At 37.9% G+C, this 15,940-nt stretch overlaps 1 protein-coding gene across 1 annotated transcript in view; it reads right to left on the minus strand.

Moving 5' to 3' along the window:
* FREM2 (FRAS1 related extracellular matrix 2) overlaps positions 1 to 15,940 on the minus strand; it is a 146,809-nt gene that overhangs the window by 15,525 nt on the left and 115,344 nt on the right. The window contains exons 10-16 of the mRNA XM_074913776.1: positions 15,268 to 15,432; positions 15,008 to 15,190; positions 13,451 to 13,581; positions 12,409 to 12,567; positions 11,264 to 11,567; positions 9,432 to 9,563; positions 8,168 to 8,499 (exon numbers count right to left, since the gene is read on the minus strand). Coding sequence (XP_074769877.1) covers positions 8,168 to 8,499; positions 9,432 to 9,563; positions 11,264 to 11,567; positions 12,409 to 12,567; positions 13,451 to 13,581; positions 15,008 to 15,190; positions 15,268 to 15,432 — 1,406 coding nt within the window. The remainder of the gene's footprint in view (positions 1 to 8,167; positions 8,500 to 9,431; positions 9,564 to 11,263; positions 11,568 to 12,408; positions 12,568 to 13,450; positions 13,582 to 15,007; positions 15,191 to 15,267; positions 15,433 to 15,940) is intronic.

The raw sequence follows: 15,940 nt of genomic DNA on the forward strand, positions 1-15,940 counted from the left end.
TGTAGTTGCCACAACTCACTTTCACACGTGACACTCCTTGATCTACACACTGTTCTACCAAAACCCTTTCCACTTACATTGTTTCCATTGTTCCATAAAATGTGCTAGCATTTAGATAGTAAACAGTCTGAAAATACACACTATCATGCAGTAAAGCAGCCTGGTAGTTAATATGAGATGCTACTATTATAGATAATTTTGTATTTAATGCTTCTTTGTTGGTTTTAAATAAACACTATCAAGAACTATTTGGAACAAAAAAAGGGTTTCTTCTCTATATCTATTGGATGACAAATGGAAGTTAGAAAGTTATTCTTTAGTCGTATTTAAGTTGCAAATTTATCTTTGGGATACCTGCATGGATATCTGAGCAATTATTTCAGACATGGATTTGCTAAATTTGCCCAAATAAAACCACAGAATTCTCACTTCTATCAAAAAAAACATAGCTATGATGCAACTCTACAGTGCATTATGATTTGCCTTTGATTCAGGAGTAACCTTGAACATTTGTAATTTTCTGGAACAGTATCAAGAACTGAATACATTTGGTAGTATAACAAAAGTGTTACTATTGAAAAGTCATCCCAGACAAACTATGTTGGCTTTTCTCTGTGTGTTTTTGTTCTACATCTGCACGTGGTACAGTAAGAATTAGACTCTGAAGTCAAAGATCTGAAATCCAGTTTGCTTAAGAGGAAGAGACAAAGGTATGTGGAAGAAGATTTAATAGATGTCCACTATCCTCTTGAAAAAAAGCATACATAACGCCTAATGATAATGTAGTGGAGGACTGGAATATCACACAGGGAGAATTTAATGACCTTGAGAACTAGAATAATAGAAGTGAGATGAAATTTTATAGCATAAAGTGTAAGGTAATAGAAACTAGTGACAGAGATTTCTGGTAGAAATGGAAGACATTGGTTAGAAACAATAGAGGGGAAAAATTTTTGGTATGTGAGTTGATCACACCATAACTATGACCTTCCTACCCTCTCCATGCGATATGATCCTAAGATAAACTGAAGAATGGGGTGGAAATTAGAAGCATGCATGCCATTATACAGAGCACTAGTGAGAGCTGATCTGGAAAAGCTTTGATCACCCATGCTTGAAAAAGCCTAATTTGCATTGTAGACTGTAGAAAAAGAAATCAGCATAATCACAGGATTGGCAAAACTAATGCAAAGAGACAAAAATAGCCAGATTGTTTAGCCTAGTAAAACAAAGGCTGAGAGGGAATAAGAATGCTCTCTATACACATCAGGTGATGAACAGTGGAGAAGGGCCACTGATGATGAAAGATGGGAACAAGTGGGCATAAGATGGTCATGACAAATACAGCCTAGAAATCAGAAGAATTACTAGCCCTCATTGTGGTGGCATTCAACAAGAATAGTGAGGCCATGAAATCCTATTAGTTTTTAGATTGTTTACTAGTGTTGGAACTACATTACACAGAGTTAAGCCTGGACAGAGTGATCCACAAAACCCCTTCTATCTCAGTATCTTATGCTCCCTCAAGTGAAAAAACTCCTTCTTTCAAAGCTTTCCTTGATTTTCAAGTACAAGGTATCATTGGCTCTTCACATATGCTGTACATAAAGCAATCCATTAAAGGGTTTTTTAAGCCACATTTTAGGGTTTTCTTGCCTCCATTCAATGGGAGCATAGTGTTAGTGAGCTCATTTGTATTGGTGGAAATCTAGCAGTAGGATCCCTTCTGGGGCAAGTCTGCCTGTAACACTGCTCCTTTGCCATACGTTACCACTGCTCTGTGGGAAAATCCGAAACCATGGTGTCAAATAATTGTCTCCATTTATAGGACTCTAGAATTAAGAAGGTTCTTTTCTTTTAGCAAAATCCTTAAGAGATGTCTGGGAAGCAGGGTTGCTTGCCCCAGCCTGGGAATTTATTCGTATACTTAGGGATGTCTATGTGATTCTATTAATATAGCTGCTCTTAAGTGTGGTTCATGGCATGTAGGGAGAGGAAGTTCTTGCTAAACCAGCTGATTGAGTTTTTACACACACACCCTCTTCTTCAGGCACTCATGGATCTGCAGGTGTGGAGGAAAATCTACACTACTGATAGCCAGAGAACTACTGAATAAATAGTTCTTTCTCTCTTAACAGTAAATTAAAACTACAAGGCCCTCTCCTTTCTTGCTGTAAAGGGAAGTGCCACGAGGGGAAAACTGCCTCTTCTTCAGTAGGCAGAAAAGAAAAATCTCAAGGCATGATACATGAAATACAGAGGATATTTTTGATATAATAAAACTAAAATAAAGAGGAAATCAACTTCAGAGGAAAACTGTGTCAAAGCGAGCAGAGCCCCCCAACAAATGAGTTGATGGAATGTGTTGCACAGATGGAGGAGTCTTACTTCTCTAGCCCTCTTAGTAATGCTGTTTAGTCAAACATGAGAAAACATTCTTTCCATTGAGTTATCTTTATTTCCCAGCACTGCCTGCAAAACCTATTGAAAGCAGCCAGCTGTTCATATTTTATCTCAATGTGACACTGATGAAACCAAAACAGTAACTTAGAGCTGTGTAAGTGTAGAATCAGCTTAACGGCTGTGGAGAGACAGAACAGGTGCATTATCTGTCTATGCATCCTATGCACAGGAGATTTTAGCAGTTGTACTGACAAAATTATATTCATTAACATTAATTTTAAACAATAATAAGTGGGTGTGACTTTTAGCCTTTTGATACCAGGAGAGAGAGATAAACTACAGCTACACTTCAACTGAACTGAGGAAATAGTGTGTAATACTCTGTGACAATGACAGGTCTGGAGAAGCTGAGAAAATAGAATACTAGAATTGTTCCAAGCAGGGAAGAGATTCTTACAGTTAATATCTGAAAAAATGTAGATCACACATCATTCAAATAGCACATCTCAAAATTCTTGTGTGTGAGGGAAGAATACCATTTATACTGGACATTGATATAAGAAGTAGAGTTTAATACATTTTCTTTTCAAGATCTATCACAGAGAATAAGGTCTTTTTTTGGACAATTTTGACAATTCCCATTTAAGACTTAGGAAATATTAATGAGAGTTTCTATAGGTGTTCTTCTTTTGTTGACCTTTCTGATGTAAACTGTCAACTTTCATTATCTGAAAAAACATAATTAGTTTGATAATCTGTTATGTAACAAGTTTTATTTAAAACAAAAAATATTTTCAGTTAAGGCTTTGGGGCATGGACTCTGTTCTACATTTTTGTTTTATTTATCTGTCTTACATTTCCAGAGGGCAGAACTTGGCAGTGTGTGTGCATGCACTGTTAGCACTGATAAAATCAGAATTAGAAGTTAGAAATAACACAAGTTCATGTTTGACATTGTATATCCCAATGAAACAAACTTTTAATTAAAATTGTATTTTTGTCCTGCAAATTACCCTAAACCTCATTTTCTATTGCATTTACTTGCTGTGTCTGTGAATTTCAGTCACACAAGTTCAACAATGTTATCAATTAACTGTTTACAAAATACCAACATGATAAAGCTAAGATTTGGCCCCAAGAAGGCATGCAGCCAGGTAGGTCACAGGTGAAATGCAAAGCACGTTTGTTTAAAGAAGTTTGAATGGAGAGGAGAATGCAATACAGCCTTGAAATGCCAGCTCCTTGAAAGATTTAACCCCTGACTTTGTTACACAGCTGGTGCATTAACTTTATAGTACAGTTTTTTCTTCACAGAGCTTACTAAATACATGTGTTTGCAGCTGGGAAAAAAAAAAAAAAAAAAAGGTTTGACAGTAAGCTTTCATGTCAAGGGAATAGAAGTTGTGGGGTTTTCTTAAACTTGACTGTGGCAGCTGAACTGAACATAAAAAACCTGAAAATAGACATTTCTGCCTATTTGCATTTTACAATATCTAGTGAGATTTCCAGAAAAGCTGACTTTTCCCCTTAAAGTATGATTTTGGTAAAACCTGAACTAGTAAAACTGGAAATATACTGTTTCTGTGTAATAAAAAACCTCTGCAAGCTGCCTCATATAAGCTGTGGCAATACATTAGTGATTTTTAAATCTGTTTTCACATGGGATTTACAAACACTCAGTGCCATAACATGTGTACCATAAATGGGAACTGAACATATTTTCAGGTTTAGCCAGAAATACTGTTTTTGTTAGAGAACAAAAAAACCTGCTCAGCTGTACTCAAGTACAGTAGCTTCAAGGTATCAATCTATATGTTCAAGTATTTTAATATATGTTCTACACCTTCTTTTTTCTGTCAAAGACTTGCTTAACTAGTTGTTGTTAAGATTTGTTTGAATGGTAATTTCCCTGCTTCTTTATGCCAAGTCTGGCAATGGACTGGAACTAGGGAAAGCAACATCCACACATAAATACTTGGCCAGAACCACACAGAAGCCTTCAGATGCCAAACTGTTTGGCTACAGCAAACAGTTATAACAGTAGGAAATGAGATCAAATGATACTTCACGCTCTAACAAAGAAGTCTAGGCCAACTCTTCAATATATGCTTTACTAAAGGCTAGTCACTTGCTTGGTTTAAACTGTTTCATTTTTAAATTTCCTTTCATGAATGTATGTCATTGTTCTAGCACCTGGGTCTTGAGAATGTGAGATGTCCATAGTACTCGACTCTTAAAATGTCCCCATGAAGTAACATCCAACCTTTATTAATTACCTAATAAAGGAAAACAACCCTCAAGTAGGTGAGTTCCACATTTTTAATGCCTGTACATATCCAAAGAAAGACACTGAATTTTAGGCTCTGACTGCAGGTTATCCAAAAGAAAACTGTTGCTGGTAATCATCAAAGCTGACCCTAATTTAATCAGAACAGAACTATAATCCAAATGAATTAGTTCTATTTAAAGACGAGTAGGTCTTTATTTTAAAATATAAGTTCCTTAAGCTGCACATCTAAATCCACAGATACATAAATGCCTGATTTTTCAGACGTGGTGAATATAGGCAGACCCCAGGAACAAAGTGTCAAGCTGTATACTGAAGCAAGTGCTGCATCTAACTCACACAGGGTTTGGTCATGCACAGAGTAATTGAAAAAGAGAATGGGTCACAAGCAAAAGGCCTCCAAGAAAAAAAAAGAAAACTAAGACCTTCTCTGTATGTATTATGACAGTTCATAAGTTCATGGGAACTGGCTAAGACAGCTGCAGCCTGAAGCAAACACCAGGAGCACTGCCAGAAGAACTACACCAGCTGCAGGTCTCCCACCTCACTTCTTGCTGACTGAAGCTCTTCTTTCCCTACCACAGGAGGAGTTCCCATAAAGTGAAGGCCCACATCATGCAAGATATTGTCAGTCGATTCTGTGAAATCTCTCTGTCTGAATCAACAGTGCTACCTTTGTTTGACCATACAGGTACTGGAGAGCTAGAATCAAGAAACAAAATTTTGAGCTTAAAGATCTAGCCAAAGTATCTGGTAAATTCAAGCTGTTAAACTTGCCGTGATAGCAGGATGTGGTAAGAGTGTTTCTGTTATTTATCTGTTCTGTCTGTATAATAGAACTCAAGTGTCCTTCATGTGCTAAAAAAACATGGTTAAAACAATAGCTGCCAGCCTTCCTCTCACAGAGGAGGATTATTAATTGTTCAATGAAGGAGAAAAAAATAACAATGGTGACAACCACAGAGATAGGGCCCTGACTGCCTCCCCTCTCAGCTGGACGGGGTCATGTGAAGATAAAGACCAAACTTGGAGAAGAATTAAATGGAGGTGGGGGAAACAGGGAGGGCAGTGAAGCGCATACTGGCTGTGAGGCAATGCTTCACTGCTAGAAGTAATTCAGCTTGATATTTCACTTAACACACCGTAACCTTTCAGCCATAACCTACAAGGCACTAAAGGATGACTTCAGCTGCAGTTTCATGGCTCTCATAGCTCATGTTCATCCCTCTCTGCTTTTAAATGAGGGGTCTTACCTAAAGTTCATAACGCTTCTAGAGCTTAAAGCAAGTACATCTTTCTTCCTTGGCCACATTACCATTTATGTATGTCCTCCAGAACTGAATATACAGGTTCTTTTCACTTACCTAAATATTGGAATGGTGCTTATTTTCTCCTCTGTATATATGCATATAGACATATGTAGGTTTTATTTAGAAACACATTTGTCTAAAACAGATATTCAGCCTTTTATTTAAAGGACACAAGTATTTGAAATGGAAAGCATTCACGCTAGGTCTTCCTTTTCACTGTGGGAGAAGTGGCTTGCATAGGTCACAGGACTGGAGCTACAGCTGCTTGGCAAGTGTGTGTGCTTATGTGTTGGGTGGGAAATTAGAGTATATAGTTGCATGTTGCATGGGCATAAGGAGATAGAGGCATGGAGGGTTGAAGAAATGAAATAATTCTAAGAACAGTGAAGACTGCTGTCATTTTTATCTTGTGTAAGGTTTACATCCCACACTTGCATGTCCTCCCCTTCCCTCTGACAGGCTCATAGTTCCAGTGGAATGTACCTGTAGGAGCATCTGCTTGTAGTGGAGGGCAACCCCAAGCAGATACACCAACAGTGACCTTCCACCATCAAGGCAGACACTTTGAACTGGTCTCTGTAAGAGACAAGGAACCACAACTCACAACAGAACACCGAGATGACACATCCATCAAGGATTTTGTATCTAAGAAGGGCAGAAGCTCCATTTTGTGCTGGTCTTATACAGTATATAATCTCTGGTTAAAAGGGGCAGAATGCTAGGAATTTAACCAAGGGCTTAAGAGAGTCTGGTGCAATTTCTTGTCCAGCAAATTGACCATATGATAACCTGTGGACACTCATAGAACGTAAGTATAGTAATGTAAGTATTTAGGAATGTAAATATTAAAAAAAAAAAAAAAAAAAAAAAGAGAGAAAAATCAGCTTATCCGATTAGGTATTTATATGTCCATTGGCACCTATGCTTCTAGTAGTAAAATAGGTTTGTTGTTGCACAGGCCCATAGGTTTCTTTGGGCAATGACACATTTTTCTCATCTGTTAAGGCCTCATGCCATTTGGGACTGACAAAGTAAGAATTTGTGCATGTAAGTCTACAGAGGTCTGATAAGCAGATGGGTCCCTGGCAAAATTAACACCTGTTAAAAAGCAGAGAGATTATAGTCATTTCACACAGTGACCTCATCTTTTCCTCAGGGGAGGCTAGTGAGCCAGAAAAGTGAGTTAGCTTTACCACACAGCTGTCATGCTGTGGATGGACATCTCTGAAATGAGGTACTGCATTTCCACTCTTTCTTCCAGCCTATAGGATCAAAGAGACTTTTCTCTGTCATAAAGGATTGATATAGTTACAGCTATATCTTCATAGCTACAGCTTTTGTGCCCCAGAGCTTGAGTGGGATCAGACAGGCTTATGTAGTAGTTATAGAAGGAAGACCTAGGGATTAACTTCACTGTCACTGCACCAGAAAAAATCCTGCATACTTTTGCTTCCACATTACTATGGATTTCTAGAAATAATTTTCCAAAGGACACCTGAAGATTTCTCAAATCTCTTTGTTTTAACTCCTCAATCACTTTCACAGCTCTCTTCTTCAGCCATTCCATACTGGCAGCTTCTCTTTGCTTCTGACCAAGGAATTTTCTGCTGGACAATGAGAGACCACTGTGCTGTCTGCACTGTTGGGTCTTGTTACCCAGTAAACAAGTCAAGCAGCTGGTAGGACACTGCAGACCACTGTTATCAGCAAGAAGGCTCTTCACAATTTTTAAAAACTTTTTTTTAAGATGCACCATGACTAACACTAAATAGCCCAGTACTATCAATATGCTAAAGGCAATCCTTTAGAAGGCTTTCATTGTAAGAAAAGACTAAGGTGGTGCACTATGCAATAAAAGTGGGATTGGTTTGTCCTAAAATACTTCAGAACTGTATTGGGAAAGAATCATAGCAAATTTCATTCAAACTAAATTATTTCCTTAGTTTCAGTCAGACAAGGATTTCACAGATAGCCTCTTAGTATTTAATGTATATTGATAGCTTTAAGAAATAAACTGGACTTAGGGGAAGTTATTTCTTGTTAAGAAAGAAAAGAACGCTTTTCAACTAAATAAATTCTAAACCCACTCATTTCTACTAGCATAGATGCATTATAAGGGAAATCTTTCATTTTAAGAACACAGTACAAAATCAAGTTAGTTTCCTACCTGTCCATCTGTCCCAATGGTGCCTCCACAATCTGTGAGGAGCTCGGACATGTCATAATAGCTAACAAACTCCCATAAACAGGCTTCCAGATTCAGATTGCGGTAGAAGCGTAAGGTATTGAAGCCTCTAATTATTGGGCTGTATTGATAGGGAATGGTCTCTCCAATCACATCTGAATTTTTGGTAGCATCAGTTAAGAAACCATGGTGGGTCTTCACTTCTGTGTAATCCAAGAGGTTGGAGCATTTATGGTTTCCAACTCTAGTTCCATCAGGGCTAAGTGTCAGCTCAAAGTTGGAGAGCTCTCTTGTAGAAATAACAGGGAGCATGCCTAAAAAACATGGATTTATAGCACTTTAACTAAAGTGATACTGCACCTGTACATTTCAGTTGCATGCGTCAGCCATAACTGCAAAGTCAGCGTCAAGTGCAACACTTTCTTACAGAGGCCCTCAGAGGCATATGCTTTAATTCGTCCGGCCCTCCACCCTCTTAAGGACACACAGAGCTTTATGGAAGATACCTGATCAGTGTTTGGTTGGTTTTGGCACTGGATTGGGGTGGGGACCTATATATGTCGTTGTAGTACTCTGTGAACCTCCTGTTCCATTAGTGACCAAAATGTAGTTAGAATAATTGTGTCAAAGGATCTCTAGAAATTCTGTGCTCAAAGTAGAGCCAGTGGTCAGAGATGCTTAATTTAACCAAAATTTGTCAAACGCTAAGCATGTTATACAGGGCTTCTGTATTTTGTTTTTACAGCAATTAATGTACTTTAGAATTCAAAGAAAGTTGATATGCTAAGTGTGTATTACAATGTTATCCACTGTAAATATGTTTTTTTTTTTTTTACTGTGAAATGCTAAAGAAAATATTTCTAAATCTCCAAAATATTTTTCAATCAGTATTTTGTGTGATTTTTTTCGAAGCACATAGTAATTAAATGGCTTTATATTTTTTAACAAATAAATTCTTTGGTATATCTCTACACACTTCAAAGAAGTTTTACAAAGTGTAAGTCTAGCCCAATTTATGTAAACTATACAATTAATCTGAAAACACTTAATCTTCACATGAAAGACTACTATCAATACAGTATTTTATGCATCTTGTTGCACACTGCACTTGTCCATTCATCACATTTTTCACTGGTCATACGTGTTAAAAGATTTTATTATTATTTTGGCTACAACGTAACCGATAAAATAGCTCAGATAACACCTTGTATAAATTCTCTCAACTCCACAGCTGATTTTATCATACCATCAATATGTGGCATTGTGACTGTCAGTTTGATGAGATTGGCATAATCAGGATCTTCTGGGCCCGTATAGCGCAATTTGGCAGAGAATGGTTCTGCTCCAACTACTCCTGACATACGAGGTTGACAAAGACCTAATGGGAAAAATAGAAAGAAACTTTATGTCCAGTTTCCCTAATGGGAAAAATAGAAACAAACTTTATCTATACTTTCCTTTGAACTATTTAGATGCACTTTTTTCCACTGTACAAGTTTCCAAAACAACAATTTTCTTGAATGACAGGTAAACACTTGGAGCAGCATTTACCAGAGGTTTGAACAGGAATTTATGAAAAAGAGGATTCAAACAGAAATCACTACTTGATCAACTGGACCACATTTTCAAAACCAGCTGATAATACTGCACCTGTATATTTTGGTTGCATGCGTCGGCCAGCCTTGCAAAGTCAGTGTCAAGTGTCATACTTTCTTACAGAGGTCCTCAGAGGTATATGCTTTGATTCATCCCACCCTCTACACTCTTAAGCACATACAGAGCTTTACAGAAGATATCTGATCAGTGTTCAGTTGGTTTTGGCATTGGATTGGGGTGTGGATCTATATATGTCTTCATAGCACTCTATGACCCCCCCTGTTCCATTATGTGACCAAAATGGAGTTAGAATAATTGTGTCAAAGGATCTCTAGAAATGATGTGGTCAAAGCAGAGCCAGCTTCAAAGTTGTATCAGTGGAATTTTTAAATTTCTCCAAGAAAGGAGAATCTACAATTTATTTTGGCAATTCTTTCCAGGGTTAGTTCAATCTGTTCTAGTATTAGGCCTGGTTTGTAGGACTAGAAGATTGGTTTTGTAATCATATGATCTGAGATACATGCAACTTCTAGTTGCACAGTTCAGTGCAGAAGTGTCTGCATTCTGGCCACAAGGATCATAGCACATTGTTATGTGAAGGCCAAAGGATCACAAGGTACTCTAAGAATGTCCTGGTTTTGGCTGGGATAGAGCTAATTTTTCTTAGTAGATAGAATAGTGCTATGTTTTGGATTCAGTATGGGATTTGGTATGAGAAGAATGTTTATAATATACTGATGTTTTTAGCTGTTGCTAAGAAATCAAGGACTTTTCAAATCCCCATGTCCTGCCATTATGTAGGCACACAAGAAGCTGGGAGGGAGCATGGCCAGAGCAACAGACCCAAATTGGCCAATGGAATATTCTGTATCATACAACGTCATGCTCAGTATATAGAAGAGGGTTGGCTGGGAAGCTAGCTAGCTCTCTTCCAGGATTGAGGTTTTGGGATTTCCCCTCCTCTGGGATCACTAGCTGGGAATGGGCTGGGCATCAGTCAGTGGGTGGTGAGCAATTGCACTGGGCATTACTCATCTGGATATGAGGTGTCCATTGAGGCCTGAATGATGAACAAAGCTTTTCTTCTGGCTAGTCATTCATATTAGCACTCCCATGTGGGTTCTCTGATGTCTAGCAGGAGCTAGGATTGTACTGCAACATTACCACAGTTGAATTCAAAAGCCAACAGAAACCAGGTTTCACTAATTGCAGTGCACATTATATATTGTTCTCCTGAACATACAACTTTCCTGTGTGGATAACGATTTAAAGATTTGGAGACCTAGCAAAGGTGAAAACTATTTTCTATATGCAATTCTCTGCCGTGTTAAGAAGAGAGTTTTTGCACCACCTCTGTGAACAACAGCAGAAAAGTTGAGACCACAATGTTAAAACACCGGATCATGTAATTAGATTTTATTAGGATGGAATTTGGGATCCAAAAGAGTTCTAGGGGTTTTGCAATAGGTGATGATGTCTTACCTTCTGATGTGCTTATAGTTACAATAGGGCTCATAAGCTCAAGACCCTCATTCCCATCTGAGTTCACAGCACGAGCTGCACACTGGACACGAGAACCGGCTTGAAAGTAAATGGAGTCAAGTGTAATCATCTTGGAGGAAGTGAAGAAGGTATCAAAGTCAACCTCTTTCATGGGGCTAGTCACACCATCAGGACCAGTGGGTGCACTTACAAGCCACCGGTATTGTGTCAGAGTATTATTGATGTTCTCACTGGCACATATAGAGCCAGTCTTGTCAAAGTCTTCATATTTAGGATTACAAGCCTGCAGAACAAGGCAGATGTGTCAACAATTTATTTGCTTCATGGCAAAGGAACTTTATCAAGAGTCACAAAACTCAACAAGATGGAACTGACAACCCCAGTAAATCTCTTAAGAAATAACCTTATTTTGACAGCAACACTTTTAGTACTGTTATGGTAGATTAAAAGGCAAGTCTAATTATGCTTATTGAAATAAAAATATTATTTTAAATTATGGTTTATGGGCACAAACTACACTCCCACATGCTACTTTAACTTGAATTTCACTCTTTGATATAATTCTGCAAATACACTTTGCACTTCAAGATTTCTTAAGTTTTTTTTATTTAGGAGAACCATTCAACATATGATACATTCCCGTGCATAAGGAATGGTGTGAGAAACAAACTAAACATGCAGATGGACCAAAACCTTCTTCAATGCATATGAATATTCATGCAAACATTTCAGTTGCAAAATTACAATGAAAGAAGCCTGTAGTACTTCAACAAACAATACTCATTTTTCAGTCTGTGGCACTCATTGAAAACAATGGCTTATCTGTTATCTCCATTGATTTTAACTCTGCAAATTAAGGCAAAATAATGCAGGAAATAGTAAGGTAATGAAATCACAAACGTATTGTGAGTATCAAATAGTTCTTAGTGATGAACAAGTGAAACATCTTTCTATGCTCTTTGTTCTTCTGAAAATTGCTATGTTATCCACTCAGACTAGCTCTTTGGATAGTTCTAGCTTGAACTCATGTGTGACTCACAACAAGATGATTGATACTGAGCACCTAAAATCCACTGAACAAAATCCATATATTGATTTTGTTCCATCTTTCCACAGATACTCACTGTGATGCAGATGACAGGATATCCAGCTATAGGACTGGTTTTGTCTTTGGCTCTAGAAGTATCATCATATATCAAAAGGGATGCAACTTGAGGGACAGAGGGAAAGGTGACATCTGCCATGCTGTTCATTTCCTCAATGTAAACAATGGCCTTGGCTGTCTGACAACGAAAAGGCAGAAACGGTTCTCTGAATGTTTAAATAAACAAGGGGATTCAAGCTGGATCTTGGCCAGAATATGTCTAGCCTCTGAAACATTGTCCCTAAATAAGTTCAAAATCTCAACTGGATGAGCTATTGAGAAAGGGTTGAGGCACTGGAAAGCATTGCAGACTACAAAAGCAAAAGCTAAAATGATTTTTTTTCTTTTCAGAACACTGAAGATACCATACCCTTTAACCCTGTGTCCCAGCTTTCCTGAATCACTTCAGTAGTCTGGTAGAACGCTAATGTGCGCTCTATGCTTTAACGCCTGGTGGAAGTGGGGTGTTTGTCATCAGAAAAGGCTGTGTCTCTGCTGTCTGGCTACCTGGAGTCACACTATATATGGTGTGATACTGATGAGGTGGTCAAAGAGCTTGAAGGACATTTTATGCAGAATCAGAGTAATATACTGATTAAAAGTATGTATGATATAATGCTAAAGAGCAAGAATGTGCGGCTGTTTCATTTCACACAGCAAGAACAATATTAACATGGTTTTGACAGCAGAAGTTACGGCATAGAGGTTACATTGCATTGCCAGAGAGTTTCCCAAGATGATACCAGCTTTTAGGACTGATTCTATGAGGAGAATATGTCTGGAACGGATATCTTAAAGACTTTGTCTCTTTTTGTCTCTATGACCCCATGAACTTTACTGCATTGGTAACAAACTGGTTTGGGTAGGTGATACTGTGCCAGCTGGGATGATCCTTTTTGTCTTTTAAGATAAAGCCAAGATGGTGTGTATAAACCTTAAAAGAAGAGTAAAGCTATGAACTAGAGAGCAAGAAGGTCTGTTTACCAGATTTTGTTGTTGAGGACTTTGCATGATTTTGTTACCTGTATTTCTGCAACCATGTTCTCATCAGGCTTCAGGTGAACAGTGAAGGCTTCTCTCATCTCCCTTACTCCATCAAAGAGAACTTCAATCTCTACAAAGTGCTGTTTTTCACCCTCCTTAAACTCAATTTCTAAAAACATAATGAGACACTTAAACATAAATCTGTTGTTCATAACAAGCTGTAATTCTAGGCCCAGCTATGAGAGATGGCAGTTAGTACTCACTTTTCAAATTACAGTTCATACATTTAGTTTAACCTATTTGCTGCTAAAAACAGGATTGCAGTGGACACATGTGAAAATCACTGAAAATGAGGCATTATCATCATCAAAAGAGCTGTGCTAAATCCAAGATTTAATCTAACAGAATTTAGTATTTTGAAAATGATCTGGGACTAATTATTAGATACATCAAAGTTTGTAACATATGTGAAATAAAAAGTATTGTCTGGTCTTACTCAAACAATGGTGTATACCAAAAATAAGGCACAAAGCTAGAGTTACAAAGAATACTGTATTTTGAAAAGCATTGTCTCTGAAAAAACTTCAAGGTCAAGGCAGATAAAAAGTTCAGTCTCAGCTGACTGTATTGGGTTTGTGTGGCAAGGTTTTGGTGGAGGGGCTGCAGGGGTGGCTTCCATGAGAAGATGCCAGAAGCTTCCTCTGTGTCTGGTAGAGCCAATGCCAGCCAGATCCAAGATGGACCCAACACTGGCCAAGGCCGAGCCCATCAGCAACAGTGGTAGCACCTCTGTGATAACATGTTACAAGGGGAAAAAAACTTCTGTGCAATTACAGCTGGAAGAGAGGAGTGAGAAAACATGAGAGAAACAACTCTGCAGACCCCAAGGTCAGTGAGGAAGAAGGGGGAGGAGGTGCTTCGAACACCAGAGCAGTTTCCCCTTCAGCCCATTGTGAAACAGGTTTAGAAGAAAGAAATTTCATAGTGCTGCAAACTCTATTAGTCATTCACTAAACTATGTGGGTGGGCTATTAATGGAAAGAAGTTTATCAGCTAAGAAATTTCTCATTCTGTTTCACAACTTCTCTCCTTATTCACTAGTAGTGAGGAGCAGCTGGCAGTGAATTCAAGAGATACACAAAGGAAGCTTAATTTTTATGCAAGTACAAAAATAAACAGAAATACATATTAATTCCTACGTAGAGCAAAAGTCCTTAGTTTAATGAATTGTTTGAGAAACAACTACACAGTCATATCCTATGAGTAGATGCTTCTGAAGAGTAATTTACACTTTGCAGATGTTACTAAGGTGGCACTCACAGTTCTTCCACAGTTACTTGAGCTACAGATGCTTTCAAAGGAGTCACGATTTTTTGTAAATATATTATATTCACTGATATCTAGTGTTCCAAGAGCAATTTGGCTGTTGCATACCACATGGGATCATGTCCATACTGAATGTGAATAGCAAACAGTATTAATGGATGTGGTTGTAAAGTATTCTATTAATAAAGTTATTTCATTTTTCAAACATTGTGTTACAGTCATGAATAAAAACAAATAGGAGGATGTGATAATCATCTGAATGATCCTACCTTCTGATATAGGGTGATAGTCTTCTCCAGAAGTAGCAGATCCATCCTTTGTATGAACTCTCACAACAGAAACCTTGGAAGTGTCTCCCAGACGAAGCACTGGTATTTTTACAACTGCTACTTGTCTTGTGTCCTTTGGTTCACTCACACTAAATTTGGTCTCACCAAACTTAATAATAGCCTCTGTAATTAGAAGGAAAATGTTTTTAGAGCAGACAAATGGGCTTCCAAAAGCCAATAACAACAAAATAATTTCTTACTGTCTGCATCATCCCGAATCTTTATCAGCGTCTCATTTTGTTCACCAAGAGAGGCACCAAAGGAAGAATCACTTCTTGGAGTGCCAAGAACCAGACGTAGTTCTTCCTCTTCTTCATGGAAGGTATCATCCATAAGCACCAGTGTGCATGGCTTCTCAGTTTCACCTGTAATCATTCTGAAGGTAATATCATGCAGAACTTAGGTGTTCTTTGCTCTATTACAGCACTTCTATCCAAGCTCAAGGAACCACAGGCTGCTTCTGCACCTTAACACCATATAAGTTAATGAGTAATGATAATAGTGAAGGCAAAATTAGTAACCATTACTCTTCTGTGGAAACTCATTATGGTGGAATCCTCCATTTTGGGACTTCTCTAAGACAAGTTTCTATTTGGCATATCCACTTCACATGTATTGTTCCTTTTGGTTTACCTTAGAATAAAAAACTCTTTCTCAGTGATCTCTCCCACAGTGTGCATTTTAAAAATAAATACTTGTACAAGGAAGAAGAGTAATAGAAACTTTCACTAATACTAATGGTCATTTTGTCCTGGAGTTTTTTATTTCAACTGTCTTTTGATTGGACACTCTCTAGCTGTGTGAACTTTCACTTATATTATTCCATTTGATTTTAATGTCTTTTAAACTCCCACTGATTCCAAGTGATAGTGA

The sequence above is a fragment of the Athene noctua genome, chromosome 1 (assembly GCF_965140245.1).
Source record: "Athene noctua chromosome 1, bAthNoc1.hap1.1, whole genome shotgun sequence".
Classification (NCBI taxonomy): domain Eukaryota; kingdom Metazoa; phylum Chordata; class Aves; order Strigiformes; family Strigidae; genus Athene; species Athene noctua.